This window comes from Simochromis diagramma, unplaced genomic scaffold, assembly GCF_900408965.1.
Source record: "Simochromis diagramma unplaced genomic scaffold, fSimDia1.1 OVJJ01000603.1, whole genome shotgun sequence".
In the NCBI taxonomy this organism is placed as follows: Eukaryota; Metazoa; Chordata; class Actinopteri; order Cichliformes; family Cichlidae; genus Simochromis; species Simochromis diagramma.
In genome coordinates this window covers 20,484,817-20,502,348 of record NW_024387414.1, presented here as the reverse complement: position 1 = coordinate 20,502,348, position 17,532 = coordinate 20,484,817, and the positions used below count along the sequence as shown (strand labels likewise).

Here is a 17,532-nt window from a genome sequence, read left to right as displayed (position 1 = left end):
CTCCTGGCCAGAGGGCATTTCCCTCCTGCACTCAGTACAAGGTTCCACTGGACAGACATGACACATAACCGGACAAAAAAAAAAAAAAATGTTCCCCTTAGTCAACACATGCATATCTACTAGAAGGGGAGACAAAAAAACCCCCAACCTTTTTTTGGTTTTAACCAATAATATATGTGGTTTGATTGCAAAACTCAGCTTGACAGAAAGTATTTTTACTGTAAATAAAGGCTTAAAAATACACAGCTTAAATTTAATTGTAATTTATTTAGATAGCTTATATTTTCACATTGCATCCTGCATTAAAAATAAGGTATGTGAGATATGTGTGGTTTCAGGCGAGCCATTCGCCACACTGAAATCAGCCGGAGCTTGAATTTGACACTGAAACTGAAGGGATCTGCTTCCCTCTGGTGTCTGTAAACCCACACTGCAGGCTGCACAACCTTCTTTATGTAACAGCAGTGTCTATATTGTCAGTCATGGCTTTCTGCAGTCACGTGATCCAATACCGTGGCATTATAGGCACAATCACAGTCATGAATGACACAGCAATGCAAAGAGACAAGCATTAACATTTATTAAATAACCCACAATGTCAATAATAGGCACAGTAAAATTGAGTTACAAATCATCTTGCAGCCATTAGTCAAAGGTGGCTTCTTCAGTAAGCCTCTAGCAAACCTAGGAATTTGAATATACATCACTGAATCACACATTTATAATACAATATATTCAGAGCAAGTTTCAACTTCTGAAGCATTTCTGTAAAGATTTATTACACTCACATTCACTCTGAAACCCTCATTTAATGAGTCTCTGTAAAAGGCCTGGCAGGCCAAAGACCTCACTGGTTTTCTTTCTCCAAGTACTCCAAGCTGGGCGCGTCCAGCCTCTGTTCATGATTGCGGTTTTTTGTGAACTCCTTCAGCATTTCCATGACCTCTCCTTGGTAGACGTCAGGGGTGGGCTGAGCCTCTATAAGTATAAAAAGACCAGGATGCAAAGAGCATAAAATAAAGAATCACCTCAGTTGATTTTAGAACAATATAGGAGCATAAAATTGAAACGGATGTAGGCTGATGGAACATATTTTGCCTCAGTGATAATAAGAAGATGCACAACATGCATCAACTGAAATAAGATCATTCCCTCTTCATCCCAATAGTACATCTATGTCACTTTGAAAATTCTGTTGATTAATTTCTAAATGTAAAAAAAAAGGCATTTCAATTAATCACTTAGTAACAGCTTTGTAATTATTTGTCCCAGTCCTGTCAGAATTCCTGCAACAGTTTATTTGTCTAGAGATGCTGCCAGTTTGGTATGCTCAGGCTGTTCGCACAGTGATTTTGTTTTCAGCTGTTTTCACACACAAAAAGGCAAATGACCGGAACAAATTAGAGTAAATTACAAGAGTAAAAAGCCAGGTTATCCAGGAAAAGTAAATGAGTTCCAAGGATAAAGCTTAAAAACAGTAAGTGAAGTGTAGTTCATTTATAAGCACTGTTATAACAACAGCATCATCATCATCTATTATTCCAAATACAATTTATTATTTCTTATCTGTCAGTTAAAACAAACCAAAATATTTAAACAAATAAATAATCATAGCCACTGGAGTTTTACACATTTGGTTGTTAGAAGGTGAAAACAAATTGACTTTTGCTGTTTTCTTTGTTGCTGCAAACAAGTCAAAGGCTTTTTAGATATCTGTAACTGAGTAATGTCTGGCCCCAAACTTCCATCTTCTGCTAACTTTAGTGCTTTAATGTGCAAGTTTATTTATCTGTGTAGCACTTTTTATACAGTCTCATTCATTGCTCATCTGAACTCAAACATCCTGCAACATAATAATAAGTAACAATAAAAGAAAAATCAATAATAATAATAATAATAACAACAACATTTTACTACAGTTGCCACTATTCTATTTTTTTTTTTTACCATTTTATTTATCCTCATTTTGCAGCTATTTAGTTAAATTAATATTCTTGATATTTACATTGAGCTATTTGTATAGATGTTAGAGCTTTTTCTTATATTTTATTAACTTTGTAATATACTGCATAATTTAATTAGTTCAGTCTGTTAGTGTTATCGTCTTGGAGGGACTGTAACCCACATAATTTCCTTAGGGATTATTAAAGTATTCTGATTCTGACTGGCAACAGGTCAGTAGCATGATTGAGTATAAAAAGAGCATCTTAGAGAGGCAGATGATGAGCAGAGGTTCCTGAATCCGCACTAAACTGTGGAACACTTTCAGAATAATGTTCCTCAACGTAAAATTCTTAAGACTTGGAATATTTCATCATCTCCAGCATGGCTTTGTAGCAGAAGAGCCCAGGTCCTTAGAGCATCGTGAAATGTAAAATATAACAAAAAAGAGCCAGGACTATAAAACATCTAAATCCTAAATAAGACAAGAATGGGACAAGATTCCAGTCCTGAAAGTTCCCCAACGTTCTTCAAAGAAGAGAAAAAAAAAATGTTGCTGCCGAATCAAATTCAAAATAGCTGTATTTATGTTCTTCTTCAGAGTTTAAACATTGGAAATGTTTTCTATGGTCTACTCTGAATAAAACGTGGAGTAATGAGATTTGAAATCTGTTTTAACTTTATATTTCACACAGCGTTCCAGCTTTTTTGGATTCGGGGTCATAGAAGAATAGCTAATTACAACAATCACCAGAAGTGCTATTTGGTTTTAAAAATACATGTGGAGGGAGCTAACTGAAGGTGAGTTTGTAAAGACAGTCATTTTTTTTCATGTTGTAGCAGCATTCCCAACATTGTCATGGGTTGTAAGAGCAGCTGTAGGGAGATATTGGAGGACTTAATGAAGAGAGCTGAGTTTTGGGAAGACATTTGCAAAGCATTAAAAAATTAAAATCACTTCCAAAACAACTAAGAGCTAGAACAGAGACAAAACATGAAAATGAGTCTGCAAAATTAAAAAGAAAAACACTACTTGGCTCTCACCTGTTGCCCAATAGTAGATGTCCCAGTCGTTGCTTGGTTCATTAATCAGCCTGTCATACTGCTTTAGCTGGTTCTCAGTCATTGTGTTCAGGTATCGCTTTGCAAAAAGGCTACAAGACAGAAAATTTATCAGAATCTGAAGCTTCCTTCCTGTTTTCTGAGAAAAAAATCCTTCACAATGATAAACAAAAACTTAAAAAACAGCTCTAATGATTGAAAATGCTTAAAATATTATTCTCACATATACAATGAAATTTTTACTATGAGACTGCACCAAAGCCTCATTTTAAACTCAAATGTTCTCAAGAATGTATTTAAAAAACAGTGATATGAATTATTGTCACTGATCGCATTTACACTGGATTTGATTAAAGAAGGAGCAAAGATCGATGGTAGGCAAACTTAAAACCGTGCTTAAAAAAATACTGGATGTAAACACATCCTTTAAAGCTGAGATGGATGAATGAACAACGCAGGTCACGGCCAAAATCAGTACAATTCAGCAACCTTAGCAATATGCAGTTCTCCAACATGCCCCTCTTGCGGCTTTCGTAGAGAAGGCGGCGTCTCTTGATGTCGATGGGCTCGCTTGGATTTTCCTTCCAAGGGGGCAAAGGGATCTCAATCAGGTCAACCTTTGTGTCTTCGGGAGAGTCCCCGCGGTAACCACGAGATGACACCAGCCCTGTGATTGCTGGTCTCCAAGCAGCCTGACACATCCCGGTTACCAGCTGATGGGACAAGCACACATTAAAAGACACATGTGATAGGTAAAATAATCCACTGTGTCTTCTGAACGTGTTGAGTCAGTACATCCGATTATTCTAGTTACTAACAAACATTGTATTTGGGCAAGATTGTGGTAGCAATTATTATCTAAAAGCTAATACAGGCATTAGATCTACATGTTAAACTGCCATTACAGCTTTAATAAGTTTAATAAGTTGCATGAGGAACAATTTAGAGACTGTGTTCTGCTGTTCGCATTTTTCAGCTGACATTGCGTCACTGATAATTGTGAGTCATGCTGAGACTAAATATTCTTAAGTATTTTCAATTTAAGTTCAGGTATCAGCATCCAACTTTATTTACCATTTTCTCATTTTATGATCTAGAATTTGTGTTTTCTGTTTAATTTAAATTGGCTTTCAGTCTTCCAATTTAAGTGTTATTGTTTCAAATGTTTCATTATTCATTTTATTTATATTTTTACATGTAGTGTTAGACATTATAATGCAAACACAATGTCCTTCATTTACTCACAGGTAGACACATCACAATAAACATGTTCCATGCTTCCTCGTGCTTTTTGACAAATACGAGCAAACAGACTAAAACAAAGAGGATCCCGCACTTCTTTATCTATTGCTAGTTTAGTGGGAAAGGTGTGCAGTTATTTATGAAAATATGTGGAAATATACATTAATCTGGAGGTCAAAACTTGGCAGGACCGCCTATACTCATTAGCACAGCCTGCAATGTTGAAGAATGACTGATGGTGTTCAGTGAGTGAGTGAGTGAGTGAGTGTGTGTGTGTGTCCTGGGGGTTGTTCAATCCAACTAACTATTCATCATAGCCTGAAAAATACACAATGAAAATTACGTGGGGGATCACAGTCTGACAGTTCTTTTCTGCTTTCATAATTCCATCAGTTTTGACAAGATCTCCAACACCACTGGCTGAAATGCAGGCCCAGACATTGCATTAGACCTGCTGCCATCGATCTTCAGTTAAGTCCTTGTGTAACTTGGCAAACTTCAGCCTTTTCTCACGTTTTCCCTTCTTTAACTATGGCTTCTTGAGAGCCACCCTTCCACGTTCCTGGCGAGGCTTCAGTGAATAGTAAATGTGTCAACTGAAGGACTGGATGCATCTCTTGAATCGGGTCTTCGCTGGATTTTTTTCCTGCTTTTCTTAAGGACCGAACTTTCAGACACTGTTCACCTGTTGCATTTTTTGTTTTTAGACCTGTCACTGTCCTCCAATTTTATAGTTTCCTCAAATTTTGTTTTTAAGGATACACTTGATATCCCACTGAGGTATGTTAAGTTTTCAGCTAAAAGCTCTCTGGAAATCAACTTGTTATTAGAAAAATACAATTTTATGCCTGTCAAACTGTACTTTCATCAGTTTAACTGAAGAAATAGGACCAATTATGCGTTTTTGCGTCGGGCTCCTTGATTTAGGTGTATATTTTATGCTTGAATGAATGGTAAGTAAGTATTGAGCGGCTTAGCAAAACAGGTAAAAAGACTGGAGTGAAAATGAGTGGGGTGGGGGGCTGGGGAATGTTAAAAAAAAAAAAAAAAAAAAATTTAAAAAAAAAAAAAAAGAAAGACTTCCAAAAAGCTAGGAGAACTATTCCTGAAGGCCCTTTAACTCTATGGAAGCAAATTTGAAAGAAGTGAGGGTTGGTCCAAGGCTTTATAGTATAGTATATACCAATGCAAATCATATAATCTAAAACGTTTCTTTCTCCCCAGTTTCAGTTTTCGCTTTTAGCTATCTATAATAATATTATAATAACTATGATGGCTTGGAGTCCTAAAGATTTGCTGCTAAACTAAAATAAAGAAAGCAGAGGGTAATTGCATAATCTGAGACTCGGTGCACTGTTGTACAACTGTCCTCCAAGAGGACAACCTCTCTGCACCAGAGGTAAATCAACCCTGACAATAATAATGCCACACCCTCGCGAAATACTGAACCGTTTGTTTAATACTATTAAGTTTGTTACTGCGTCCTGTTATTGAACATTAAACGTACTGACGCTAAAAATGTTTAGAATTAGACGGCGAGCTCTGACGTTACGACGGCCACAGATTCAGATTTCAAGCAACAAATACACAAATGATGAATTACTCGCTAGCTCACCCTTTTCGCGACAATAGAAGAGAGCATTTTAACCCAGGTTCTTTTAAGGTCCACAAATTTGACGAAGATCCGTCTCCCCTGTCGAAATGTTTCTGTTGTCTGACAGAAATTACACAAGTACGGTCACAGGAAACTACCGGAGGGAGGGCTGTACACAGCCCACACGTGGTTTTGTTTAACTGCAGGAAAACGTAGCTGGACCTTTAGAGGTTATATAGTTAATCTGTGTATTTATTTATTTTTCGTACTCAAAAACAAATGCATTAGCTAAATACATGCTTGACCCTTTACCAAAAACTAAACCAACTTGACTACAGGAACTAAAAGTCGATTGTTGTTTTCAGCCGGTGACTATGTCAGCTGCACCAACTGCCAGAGTAGCAACATTAGCTTAAGCTGATCAGAGAACGAATGAGAAGTAAACTGGTAGCTCGTGCTATGAAATACCTTGTATGTTTGTGAAAGTTTTCATCAAAATTCAGTTTTCTTATCATTTATTTCCGCAGACTGTATTTTAGGTTTGTCACACTCAGTTTTAGCCACAGTATGCTTATTTTAAGTCCAGCGGAACATTAACGTTAGCTAACAAAATAAGGAAAAGTGAAATTTTTGAATTCTAAAAGTGCATCCTTTGTGTTAATTTCTAAGGTGTGCATGTGCGAGCTGCACTTAAAACAAATAACAATTACTAGCTGGATTGCAAGTAATTAATTATCTTCGGCCCACGGGATGGCTGCTGCAGGACGAGAACATGCAGCTGGACCAAGCACCGAGGACAAAGATATAGATCTATATAGTGACCTGAATCAAAACGACGAGGTGAGTCTGGCATTGAAATCAATGCAAAAAAAAAAAAAAAAGTCAGTTTATGAAACGATCAAACATAATGTTTATTGAAACAATCGGTCAAAAATAAAACTGCGGTACATATCTTCCTAGAAGGAAGGTGCCACATCCTTTATTTTTTTTTTTATTTTACGTTATCTAATACTGGAATATATGTTAGTATGTTTTTGAGCTACTTAAAACTCACCTATGACATGAAAAATACTTAACTAAAAGGATGAAATTTAACAAAGAACCGATTTGGAATAGTTTCTTTGGGCTTTAGTTGTATATTTCTTTAGTTCAATATTTTTTAAAAGACAAAATTAACAGAGTTTGTGTGTTGAAAAGTAAAGGTGATCATATGCAGCATTGACAAGACTTTTGCCCACTGCTGTAATTATTCTTTTTCTATACTTCACAGGATTTGGATAGAATTGCAGAAGCAAATGAACTTTTTGATGCCGTTCTAACCGGTTCTGTTAACCAAGACAAGAATGTTGCTACCAAGGAGTCCTTACGTAAGGAGACATCAGCTAAGGAAGAGGATAAATCAACAGAAGCAAATACTCCAAAAAGAGCAAACTATCTAAGGAGACTTTCTGTATATGTTGGGCATTTCCCATGGGTGAGTTGAGTTTTGCATTGCCAATACATTTTCATCCATTTTAGAAACACTGTTAATACTAAAACATTACTGGAAGACAATAAATAATAATCTGATTTTAGATTCTTTATATAATGCCAAGACAGCACACTATACCATGCTTGCCATTTGTTTACACAGTTGGCATTACTTTAGTATGTTATCAGTTTTTGTGAGGATATTAAATTTTCCAGTTCTTCTCCAAATGTGTTAAAACATTTGGAGAAACTAGCAAAGGCTACATAGATACAGTAGATCAGCGGTCCCCAACCTTTTTTGTGCCACGGACCGGTTTATGCCCGACAATATTTTCATGGACCGGCCTTTAAGGTGTCGCGGATAAATACAACAAAATAAAACTAGTACCGGTATCGAAAATTTATTCATAACACACGTGAAAAGACCCAGGAAAACCGAGTTAACGATAACAAAATAACGCTGAAAACCAATAAAAACCCTGAAAACTATACATTTCACACCTGAGCCACAACTCTCGACTCACGGACTGGTACCAGTCCGAGGCCTGGGGGTTGGGGACCGCTGCAGTAGATGATCTGTTATACCTATAAAGTTGAATGACTTTCCCCCTACCAGTTTTTTTTTTTTTCTTTTTTACAAACCTTCTCATCCTTGCAGTGGGTAACTGAGAATGACCTAACATCTATGGCCAAAGGGTTGGGTGTGAAGAACATCGCAGACATCAAGTTTGCTGAGGACAGAAGTAATGGTGTGTCAAGAGGGTGAGTATTGTGTAAAATATAGAGAAACCTTTAAAAAATAAAGCATTTTTGTATTTTTCTTTTAAATTTTATCTCCTACTCTGTGATGCAGCTTTGCAGAGGTGGTGATAACGTCAGACGAGTCACTAAAACTAATGTTGGAAAAAGTACCACAGTGTAAAATCAACGGGGAAAGGATAGACTGTCGCTATGCCACTTGTCAGAACCTTGCTTTTTTTGAAGAGGAAGCAAACAAACGTAAGGGGAAGATGACTCTCGCAACACCCTGATATTTACTTTGTATTACTAAATGTCAGGATAACATTTTTCATGGAGATGTATTTTGTTTTTGTTTTTTTCAGGTGTACCCTTGCGAACTAACAAAGAAACCAAGGAATCTGATTCGTCAGATGAGATTCTCTCAGTATTATTAGCACAGAAGACCGCCCCGTCTGCTATACCTCCACTTTTTCCATCACATCCACTTGCTAACAGCTTTCCTCCATTACCCGGCCCTTCTTTTGGTCATCCACCTCCCCTGTTTCCACATATACCACAAACAATCGCTCCGCTCATGGCAGCCCCGCTGTTCCCTCCTCATCCAGTCCCTGTCCCAAGCCACCCGTCTCTTGGTATGCATCCCACATACTTCAGCCCAGCACAGGATGGGCACAGCAGCAAAGCTTACAGCCAACAAACGTGAGAACACATTATTTAATTTTTATAGCCACTGACACACTAAAGGCATTTACAGAGAGATGAAATTAAACCTCCAGTGGAACGTGAACCAATGAGCAGGATACAGAGAGGCATAAATGAGAATAGAGATTACTTATGACTAGTAGTTACAAAAAAGAAAACATTAAAACATTAGTTACTTTTACTAATAACTGTCTATTTTACAGAAACACACCTAAAAGTTCAGATCAACATTTGGAGGAGCTTATGAATAGAAACAGAACCATTGCCAGCAGTGCCATCACAAAAGCTGTGAGTGGTGCAACAGCTGGTAAGTATAAATGCATATGGGACACAGGTTTTTTTTATGCTTATTATCTATGATTAACAGACAGTTGGAGAAACACTCAAAATGTAAAGTTGTTCCACACAACTTGCACTTGAATTAGGAAGCACACATATCATAGTATATTTTTGTCTTAGATATAATTTGAATACATGTTTTTACTAGTGATAAAAAAAATACCGTATTGTGTACATAAGTCATTACAGACTTTATGCATTATTTGAAAGGCTCTGAAAATGCTGTTTTAATGCTAATCAGTCTGATCTCTGCAACAGTTCTAGTTCTTTGGTAGATTATTCCTATTTTTAAGGACATGACTTTTTATAGATAGTTTTTTATTATTATTATTTTGGGCTGCCAGTTTTTTTTTGTTTTTTGTTTTTTTTTTTGGTCTCCACTTCAGTTCAGTTTATTGAAAATACTGCAGTTGCAAAAAATTACAAGAAAGACTGGCTCCTTTGAAGAAAAATACAAAGAATAATAAGTAACTCAAGAATTTAGTACATTTAGCATATTTGTGGCAAAATAAGAAAAACATGACTGTTTGGTTGTGGTTTAATCAGATTTGATTGTCAGTGCTTTTACAACACAATCTGTGTCTTTGGGGCCTTTAGGTTTTTGGTTATGTTTTTCTAGCTTTGCACACTTTTAATTTCTACTTTCTTCAAACGTTTTGTTACCTCTAGTTCTATCAGAGTGAAATAAGAGCCTTTCTTAGTTCTAACTATTTCTACTTGGGATTTGAGAGGAGTTTAAGATGAAGCTTCGGCTGGCACATTTAACAACATGCAGAGATTTATCCCAAAGCCCTCTCAGCCTTTTTTTGGCTGCGTGCTCTGGGTCTCTGTATACACATAGGTGAATCATCACCTCAGGCCAGGCTTTATGTCTTCTGACTCAACAAGCCTCCCTGCTGCTTCTGTTCCGAGATACTTTCCTATCTTTAATGAATTTTGTAGTAACTGTCGCCCATTTTCAAAAACTTTTTATTAAACCTAACCCTAGGAACTTTAAAATGCTTCGTTACTAAACAAACAAATGCTTCTAATATCTCCCAAATTTCTACATCAGGAGACCTGCAGGTGGCCATGGAAACACTATTAACTGCCATTGCCATCATTAAGCAGTCCAGAGTGTATGGAGATGAGCGATGCCAGACGCTGGTCACATCACTCAAGGATTGTCTAGTCTCTATCCAGGGCAACTATGGCTACAGGTTTGTATAACTGCCTATCAAAACGCTGTCGTTGTTGTCCATATATATATGTATGTATATGAACTAATACTGAGGTTGGACCTAGCATTAGATTTCTTACTTTGTTACAAAACCATATTTCTTTTCAGTGAACAAAGTCGCTCTGGAAAAAGAGACCGGGACAGGAGTCGGGACAGAGAGCGAGAGCGGGACAGAGACAGGGAATGGAGCCGTGACCGAGACCGTGAAAGAGACCTGGAACGGAGTCGAGAGCGTAATAGAGACCGGGAACGGAGTCGTGGCAGAGAGCGCGATAGAGACTGGGACAGGAGTCGTGACAGAGAGCGTGATAGGGACTATTCTTCTGTTTGTGAAGATGCAGGAATGTCTCGAAGACACCTGGAGCACTCCTGGAGTGGAGAAAGGGAAAAGGCCTATTCACGGGAACGGGAAAGACACAGAGATCACAGAGACAGGTACCACTAATTAGGTAAGTTTATCACTAATATTAATTTGTACACTACAATTATATTTTACCATCAATCAGTTTCACGTTTTTGGAATATCTACTATTTTTCCAGTAGACATTTTGACCTCTGATGGAAGGAAAGCCCAGGTGTGTTCCACATAGGTTGCATTCCGATATTGCTAACTCACTGGAACAACTTACTTGAACAAATGAGCCATTTTTTATTTCACCTTTTGTTTTTCTTATGGTGACAAAAAAAAACACAAGTCGCCTGCTCTCAAGAAGTTCTGTCATCCGTGTTAGGTTTCTCATTACACAGTAATAAGTACAAAAAACTCAAATAAGACTTCCATCTTTTAGTTTGTTCAGTAAACCTGATAATGCAGATTTATTCATGTAGAGCACAATAACTGTGCTTTACTTCCTTCAACCTTCAACAATTTGTTCAGGAATTTAGCAGCACTTTGTGCTGTGATGTAATAGTAGTTTATTATTTAGTGTCAGTTTTTTCATTTTGGTTTATAAGTGTATAAAAGCTTCTTATAGCTAATATCTTCTCATATTAAAAGTACTTTTCATCAGATCTGAGGCCTGTACTATGAAAAGAGGTAACTTCAGCAGTAAAGTTCACATCTGTCACTTATGGTTTAATATGAACTTAGAGAGATGGTTAAGTGTTACCTGAGTGTATGTTGTCCTGAGAGCAGGAGCTCCGTTACATTTCATAAATGTTTGTAGAAGCAGTCTGCATGACTAGGTGCTTGATTTCATACATCTATGGTCATGGAAGTGATTGAATATCTGAATTTAATTATTTGGATCGGTGACTGGATCCTTCTGGCAGTTTACTGTATTATGTATGTGTATATGGTTCATAAAGTGAAACTCACTAAATTTACTACTATAAATTTACTATATTACAGTGGATCAATTTATTAAATCTGCCTGCACCGTGAACTGACAGAGCACAGCTATATTTGATCAAGTAAAATGAAAACATTTTACTTGATCAAATGCAGAACTTTTAGTCAAGATATATGTAAGGGATTAGCACAAATACTGCTGTGTGAAACACCACAGGATGCATCCTAAAATGACAGAACCCATTTAGGAAATGTATTTCTGAAAACATTTACTTTTATGTTCAGTATAGTGTAGATCTGATTTGTAAAATTTGTTGATTTCAAAATGTATTATTTTCCCATCCCTAGACTGAAGTCCTGTGACTGAAGCAGAGCAAAGACAGGCCTTTTTTGGGAAAAAAGTAGAAGAATTCCAGATTAAACTACGGATATGCATCTTCTAAAGTCCAAGGTGTACTTTTTTTCTTTGAAGGTACTGAGTTTTTCTTTTTTAAGTTCTCCAGGATCTGTAATTTTAGATAAAGACTGTAGAATTGTTGCTGGGACATCAACTTTCAAAGCTTGCATGCACAGAAGCGCCTCCTAATTTATGTAACTGTAAAATTTATCACTTTTTGTATTAAATGTACAAAAAAATATCCATAAACATAAATCCAAGTTGTTGTTTTATCTGCTTACTGGGGACCACAAAAATCATTTAAACTGCCTCTGTTTGGACCACTGTTAACACATTAAAATGTAAAACTACTGAAAGTCTCGCTACAAGATTTATCATGCTGCTTGGTTTTAATGCATAGAACAAGTGTGGGGACTAAGCTTTGCAACTACACAAGACAGCAAAGGTCTAAGCACATGTAGCAATGCCATCAACAGCTTTATTTAGAAAAATGCATCACATTAATAACACAAACACTCAAAACTTCAGCCTGCACAAAGTCCAAACAGTTCTTCTAGTTTTCATTTCTCCAATGGCGCATAATTCAGCAATTTCTCAATAAGATCCACGTGAGAAAGAAGCATCCTCCTGCAGCAGTACCTCTTCAGTCCCAGGGCATCCAGGGCGTCACTTGAGAAGGAAGAAGAATAAGTAATGTCAGAGCTAATGCATGATATCCTGAATGAATAAGTACATGGACATTACTGAACACACTGAGGAAAATGGTCTAAATGGCCTCATGCAATTATGATTCACTTAATCCATCAACTAATTTTCAAGCTGACTTCAAACTGACTTCAAACCACTCAACTTCTACAAACGAAAAAAGTTCAATGTGCAGCGATTGCACTGCTACTAAGTTGTGTTGCCATAATACAACAGTTACTTACAATTTAAGAGGCAATGTCAGTGGAACAAAACAGAATGTATTAGTCTTACCCCTCTGTGTACTCGGCTTGAAGAAGACCAAGGTATGCTTCCCATTTGTTACCAACAATCTTGCCACACGTGAAGCACCGTACAGGGATGATCATGTTTAGACACCTGTGAATAGAGACCTGGTGCTCAACTTACCCAATAAAATTACGTATCAAACACGTATGTGATGTTAACGACCCAATTTTGTTTTCATAGATCTACGAAAAACGGCGATAAGTTTAACTTGAAAGTATTAGTAGGTGCCCGGCTAATTCCGAGCTAGCTAGCGTCACTATTATGCTAATACTGTATCTTTGATGTGTAGCTAAGACAACTATAAATTATGCAAGGTGATAAACCCAAACGGTGTTTATTGATATTTTTTTGTATCTGTGCGTGTTTTTTCAGGAGCAGTTATCAAATTAATTGAACAAAATACCTAGCTAGCCATTTCAGCATGCGTAACCACGCGCTTAGCATAAAACTAGCTGCTTTAACATGTTGCGAATCGCAGTGTTGGTTGTTTACCACAAAAAGCAGAAGGTCACGTTTTATTTACTCACCGTTGCCACTATCGTTCGCTAAAGCACACAAGGTATGGTCTTCTGAGAGAAACAAACACCGGAGAAGCTGTAACTGCTAGCTTTGCTTTCTCCAACCGCAACAACAAGAAGACTTCCTGTTAGAATCTTTCAAAATAAAGGACTATTTCGGCCTCACTGTTTTTCATCAAGATCCGGGGGGGAAAAAAATAATCTAGACAAATTTCACAAAACTTCTCGGAGAGATGTAGCATGGGTAAAGGTTAACTACATTTAGAATTATCGCTAAGTTATAAATTAAAAAAAAAAAAGCCTAAACTGTATGGACTTAATATTTATATCTATGAACAAGTGATGTGGAAAATATCTTGTGCAAATAAGAGAATTTACTTCATGTGTGGAAATGTGTTGCCTCCCTGCTGATGGTTATCCTTTGTTCATCTGCAATAGCGGAGTGAATTTAATTTTATGACATTTAGAGGTAAAACGAAAAGCTTGAGTAGGTGTTTCTTTTCATTATAACGCATCTTTGTACGACTAAAATTAGACATGCATATCACTTTTCTAGTAAATTATCTTGTACACACACATTAATAAGAGAGACTTATGGAGATATTAGGAAAGAATTCAGTTTCTATGTACCCTTATAGCTTCCATATTATTAATAATACATGTAAATTGTTCATTGGCAAAATGATAGAAAAGCAGCAGCCAAGCTATGAAAATCTCACATATAGCATTGGCATCACATAAGAACAGCTCTAAAAATGACCATAAAGTTGACTCAGCAGAAAGCAAGCTGTCACACTAACTATAGAGCAAACTGCAGATGCCTTAAAAACAGACACAATACTTCTCAGCGGTATAACTACATCCTATGTCACATTAACGAAACATCCTTCTGGGAGGACGTGTTGAGCAAAGTAGACCTGACCACAATAATGGTTTCCGTGGGCCAGCAGATATTGATTATGGAGTAAAAATGAATTACATAACAATACACCCTGACACCAACAATACACCCTAACTAATACTTTACATGAAATGTGCCTCAAAAGGGGTAATAAAAGAGTGATTAAAGACGTTCCTGGACACCTGATGCAGTCTGATACATTTATGGTGAACTATAAACACAAATCACAGAATACAGAAAGTAAAATTAAGTCAACCAGAAGTTAGTATGTGTATGTATTAGGGGTGCAACGATACACAAAATTCACGGTTCGGTTCGGTTCGATACTTTGGTGTCACGGTTCGATATTTTTTCGATACAAAAAAAAATGTTCATGCCTTTTTAATTTGTCATTTATTAAAATTATAAATATATATTTTAACTCAAAAGTACAGTTTTTAAATTTAATGTTGCTGAAACAAAAGTAATTTAAAAAATTAATATATCTCAGGGCTCTCAAAATTTCAAAATCCCTGGTAGCCCTTCGGGCAGGGACTCTTCAGTTTTTGGTAGCCCAAAATAAATGTAAGTAGCCCGAATAAAAAAAGAGAGCAATTTTTTGATTGATGTTTTGTTTCCTTTACAATATTATACATTAAAGTATAATATTGTAAAGGAAACAAAACATTAATCAAAAAATTGTTGAAAAACAAATTACAACATTGTATAAAAATTACAATCATCAACTCAAATACTTGGTTCTCATTGAACAGAAATTTCTATGAACTTGTAAGAACTGTGTAGGACATGAATCAGTCTGTGTCAGATCCTGAATTTGAAATTTCCGCTGAAGTCACGGGTAAGAGGCAAGTGGAACCAAGATCTAGGCCATTTGCTTTTTGAAGTTTGCAAAGACTGCTAAATTGTGCCAGTGGTAGTTCACTCTTTGCAACATAGTACGCTGTTCTAAACAGATTTTTCAGGTTTATTTTTAGTATGTTATTTGCAATTGGTGTTTGTTCTGGGAAAGATATTGCAGACTGAGCAATAATGCATTTCTTGCATTTCTCATGGGTTCTAATGGGGGCCTTTCTTAAAATGACTGGTCCCAGTAACAAAGGCGCTTGTCGACTCAGAAATCGAGAGAAAACCAACAACACACCCGGCAGAACATTATGTTATTTACACGGGTGCACATAAGTGGTCCGCATGTGCGCATTCGCTGTCAAAATAAAAGACGCGCACCAGTTGCAACGCGCGTTTGTGTCCATATAAAAAGCACTGTTTTTGTCCGCTAGAGTGGGATTTTCACGGCACATTCCGCACCACATCTCTGTGCGTTCATCATTTGTTTGAAGCCAGCTCACCTCCTGCAACCACTTTTCCGAGAATACATGCTTCTTTTGTGGTTCGGACTCCTTCTGACATTTCTTTGGAGGTAGAGGAACACCAAAGTAATTACTTAAAGGAGCTTCTTCGACATCTTTAAGAGTTTTAAACAAATGTCTGTCCTCCTCCAGAAAATCTTATGTATGCAAACACACGTTGCAACTTCATATCTTGTGCGCGTTTTTTTTTTTTTTTTTGACAGCGAATGCGCACCTGCGGACCACTTATGTGCAGCCCCGGTTATTTCGCTCGTCATATTGCAGCCACAGAAATTCTTTTGTCCATGAAACCATAAAGCTGCACTTTCTTTTTGCCTTATAGTCTGATTTGTCATAACTTTTCCGTTTTGTATTAAGCTTTTCTTTGGCTGTCACTTCTTCACCCTGACCTCTCTTATTTGGCTCAGCAGAACTAAAATATATATCCTGCTGCTTTTGCACACACACACACACACACACACACATAACGGTCAGCGATTCTCTGCGCGATCAACCTCTCATATGTTTAAGCTTGCTGCGGGAGATTTCACTTGTCATGTTTGCATAGTAAGCTAACGATTGATAAGACGATGTCAGAGGAATTGGTGCGCAAATTATCATCACTCACCAAACAGTGCTGTCGCTCTCTATACACAGTTCGCGCGATTGCAAAGTGAAAGCAAAAAACAAGCGCAAATTCAAACGGGACTTCAATATGTCACATATTGACAGTGGCTCACCGATGCCAATGACATAATTACCCAGCTACATTTCCAAAAGAATGCAAAAGCATTGACATATATTTTTCCTTCCTACGATAGCCCGACGGGCAGGGCAGAGATAGATTTTGGTAGCCCGGCTAGCGATTTTGCGAGCCCTGTATCTGATTGAGGAATCACTCATCTTTGGAAAAGAGAGTTTATTACAGAGGAATGGCTCTTTCCAAAATAAAAGCTATACTATACGCTTCTTCTGGGCTATATTCTCAGCAGCATATTGTAGCGGGTCAGGGCTGTTCGGGGTTCTGTTTGTACAGTTATGTTTTGTTTATGTTGCCATAGTGACGGGTGACGCCCTCTCACTGCGACGGTGTGTCCTTCCGGGGTCAGAGGGCGCCCTGTGTGTTGTTGTTGTTGTTGTTGCTGTGCGGTTGCCGTGCTGAGCAGTTAGCTAGCGGCAGTGTTCTTCTGCAGATGTCAATAAACGGCTGTGCTCCCTGGCTAGCTCACGGGAAGCAAGACCAAACGATACCTCCGTCTCCTCGTTGTCTGAGCTCGCCACATTGGTGTCAGAAGTGGGATGATGGTGGCACCCCATGTTCTGACCCGAGTGACTTTTCCCCCGCCGGTCCCGGTGCGCCAAAAGAAGGCACCTGGACATTTGCAAAGTGAAAGCAAAAAACAAGCGCAAATTCAAACGCGATTTCAATATGTCACATATTGACAGTGGCTCACCGATGCCAATGACATAATTACCCAGCTACATTTCCGAAAGAATGCAAAAGCATTGACATATATTTTTCTTCCTACAATAGCCCGAGGGGCAGGGCAGAGATAGATTTTGGTAGCCCGACTGGAAAAATCGCTAGCCCGGGATGTCGGGCTAGCGATTTTGCAAGCCCTGTGTTACAGGCATGGCCCTTTAAGGATGAAGCCTGATGGGAAATGTATTCGGGATGTGTGTAGCGGGACTGCCTGGTGTGTGTGTGAAGAGAGAGAGCAGAGAAGGGGGAAAAGTAACGGTTAGCTACAGAAGAGACGAAAAGAAAATAAATAA

At 37.7% G+C, this 17,532-nt stretch overlaps 3 protein-coding genes across 7 annotated transcripts; 1 reads left to right on the top strand and 2 right to left on the bottom strand.

Annotated features, from left to right (window-relative positions):
- Nucleotides 1-555: 555 nt before the first annotated feature.
- On the bottom strand, nt 556-5,969 carry sdhaf2 (succinate dehydrogenase complex assembly factor 2). 2 transcript variants are annotated; one of them, XR_005693198.1, is made up of 5 exons: nt 5,861-5,969; nt 3,493-3,716; nt 2,986-3,095; nt 789-978; nt 556-684 (listed from the first exon to the last, which is right to left on the bottom strand). XR_005693198.1 is itself a non-coding variant. In XM_040012037.1 (4 exons), the coding sequence occupies exons 1-4, from the start codon at nt 5,885-5,887 to the stop codon at nt 848-850; spliced, it is 492 nt and encodes a 163-aa protein (XP_039867971.1). In that variant the 5' UTR covers nt 5,888-5,969; the 3' UTR covers nt 556-847. The 2 variants fall into 2 exon arrangements, 1 of the variants encoding a protein (XP_039867971.1); XM_040012037.1 differs by having other exon boundaries at nt 556-978.
- LOC120721588 (cleavage and polyadenylation specificity factor subunit 7-like) lies at nt 5,964-12,258 on the top strand. 4 transcript variants are annotated; one of them, XM_040012023.1, is made up of 10 exons: nt 5,964-6,069; nt 6,509-6,679; nt 7,110-7,313; nt 7,968-8,071; nt 8,163-8,308; nt 8,413-8,749; nt 8,956-9,059; nt 10,146-10,290; nt 10,419-10,745; nt 11,950-12,258. In XM_040012023.1, the coding sequence occupies exons 2-10, from the start codon at nt 6,590-6,592 to the stop codon at nt 11,966-11,968; spliced, it is 1,476 nt and encodes a 491-aa protein (XP_039867957.1). In that variant the 5' UTR covers nt 5,964-6,069; nt 6,509-6,589; the 3' UTR covers nt 11,969-12,258. The 4 variants fall into 4 exon arrangements, with proteins under 4 accessions (XP_039867957.1, XP_039867956.1, XP_039867955.1 ...); XM_040012022.1 differs by lacking the exon at nt 5,964-6,069 and adding an exon at nt 6,090-6,310; XM_040012021.1 differs by lacking the exon at nt 5,964-6,069 and having other exon boundaries at nt 6,090-6,679.
- A 188-nt stretch (nt 12,259-12,446) lies between these two features.
- Nucleotides 12,447-13,649, bottom strand: polr2l (RNA polymerase II, I and III subunit L). Its single transcript, XM_040012039.1, has 3 exons — nt 13,519-13,649; nt 12,977-13,081; nt 12,447-12,667 (listed from the first exon to the last, which is right to left on the bottom strand). Exons 2-3 carry the CDS (start codon nt 13,069-13,071, stop codon nt 12,559-12,561), a joined length of 204 nt encoding a protein of 67 aa, XP_039867973.1. The 5' UTR covers nt 13,072-13,081; nt 13,519-13,649; the 3' UTR covers nt 12,447-12,558.
- Between the last annotated feature and the right edge of the window lie 3,883 nt (nt 13,650-17,532).

What these genes read in the sequence shown, in the direction of transcription:
- sdhaf2 (XM_040012037.1), bottom strand. Translation starts at nt 5,887, where the DNA reads ATGCTCTCTTCTATTGTCGCGAAAAGG. An exon ending in GAGAACTGCATATTGCTAAG is followed by an intron (nt 3,096 to 3,492) that starts GTTGCTGAATTG and finishes TCTGTCTTGTAG; the next exon opens with CCTTTTTGCAAAGCGATACC. An exon ending in CATCTACTATTGGGCAACAG is followed by an intron (nt 979 to 2,985) that starts GTGAGAGCCAAG and finishes TTATACTTATAG; the next exon opens with AGGCTCAGCCCACCCCTGAC.
- polr2l (XM_040012039.1), bottom strand. Translation starts at nt 13,071, where the DNA reads ATGATCATCCCTGTACGGTGCTTCACGTGTGGCAAGATTGTTGGTAAC. An exon ending in CAAGCCGAGTACACAGAGGG is followed by an intron (nt 12,668 to 12,976) that starts GTAAGACTAATA and finishes TTCCTTCTCAAG; the next exon opens with TGACGCCCTGGATGCCCTGG.
- LOC120721588 (XM_040012023.1), top strand. Translation starts at nt 6,590, where the DNA reads ATGGCTGCTGCAGGACGAGAACATGCAGCTGGACCAAGCACCGAGGAC. An exon ending in AGTAATGGTGTGTCAAGAGG is followed by an intron (nt 8,072 to 8,162) that starts GTGAGTATTGTG and finishes TCTGTGATGCAG; the next exon opens with CTTTGCAGAGGTGGTGATAA. An exon ending in AAAGCTTACAGCCAACAAAC is followed by an intron (nt 8,750 to 8,955) that starts GTGAGAACACAT and finishes TCTATTTTACAG; the next exon opens with AAACACACCTAAAAGTTCAG.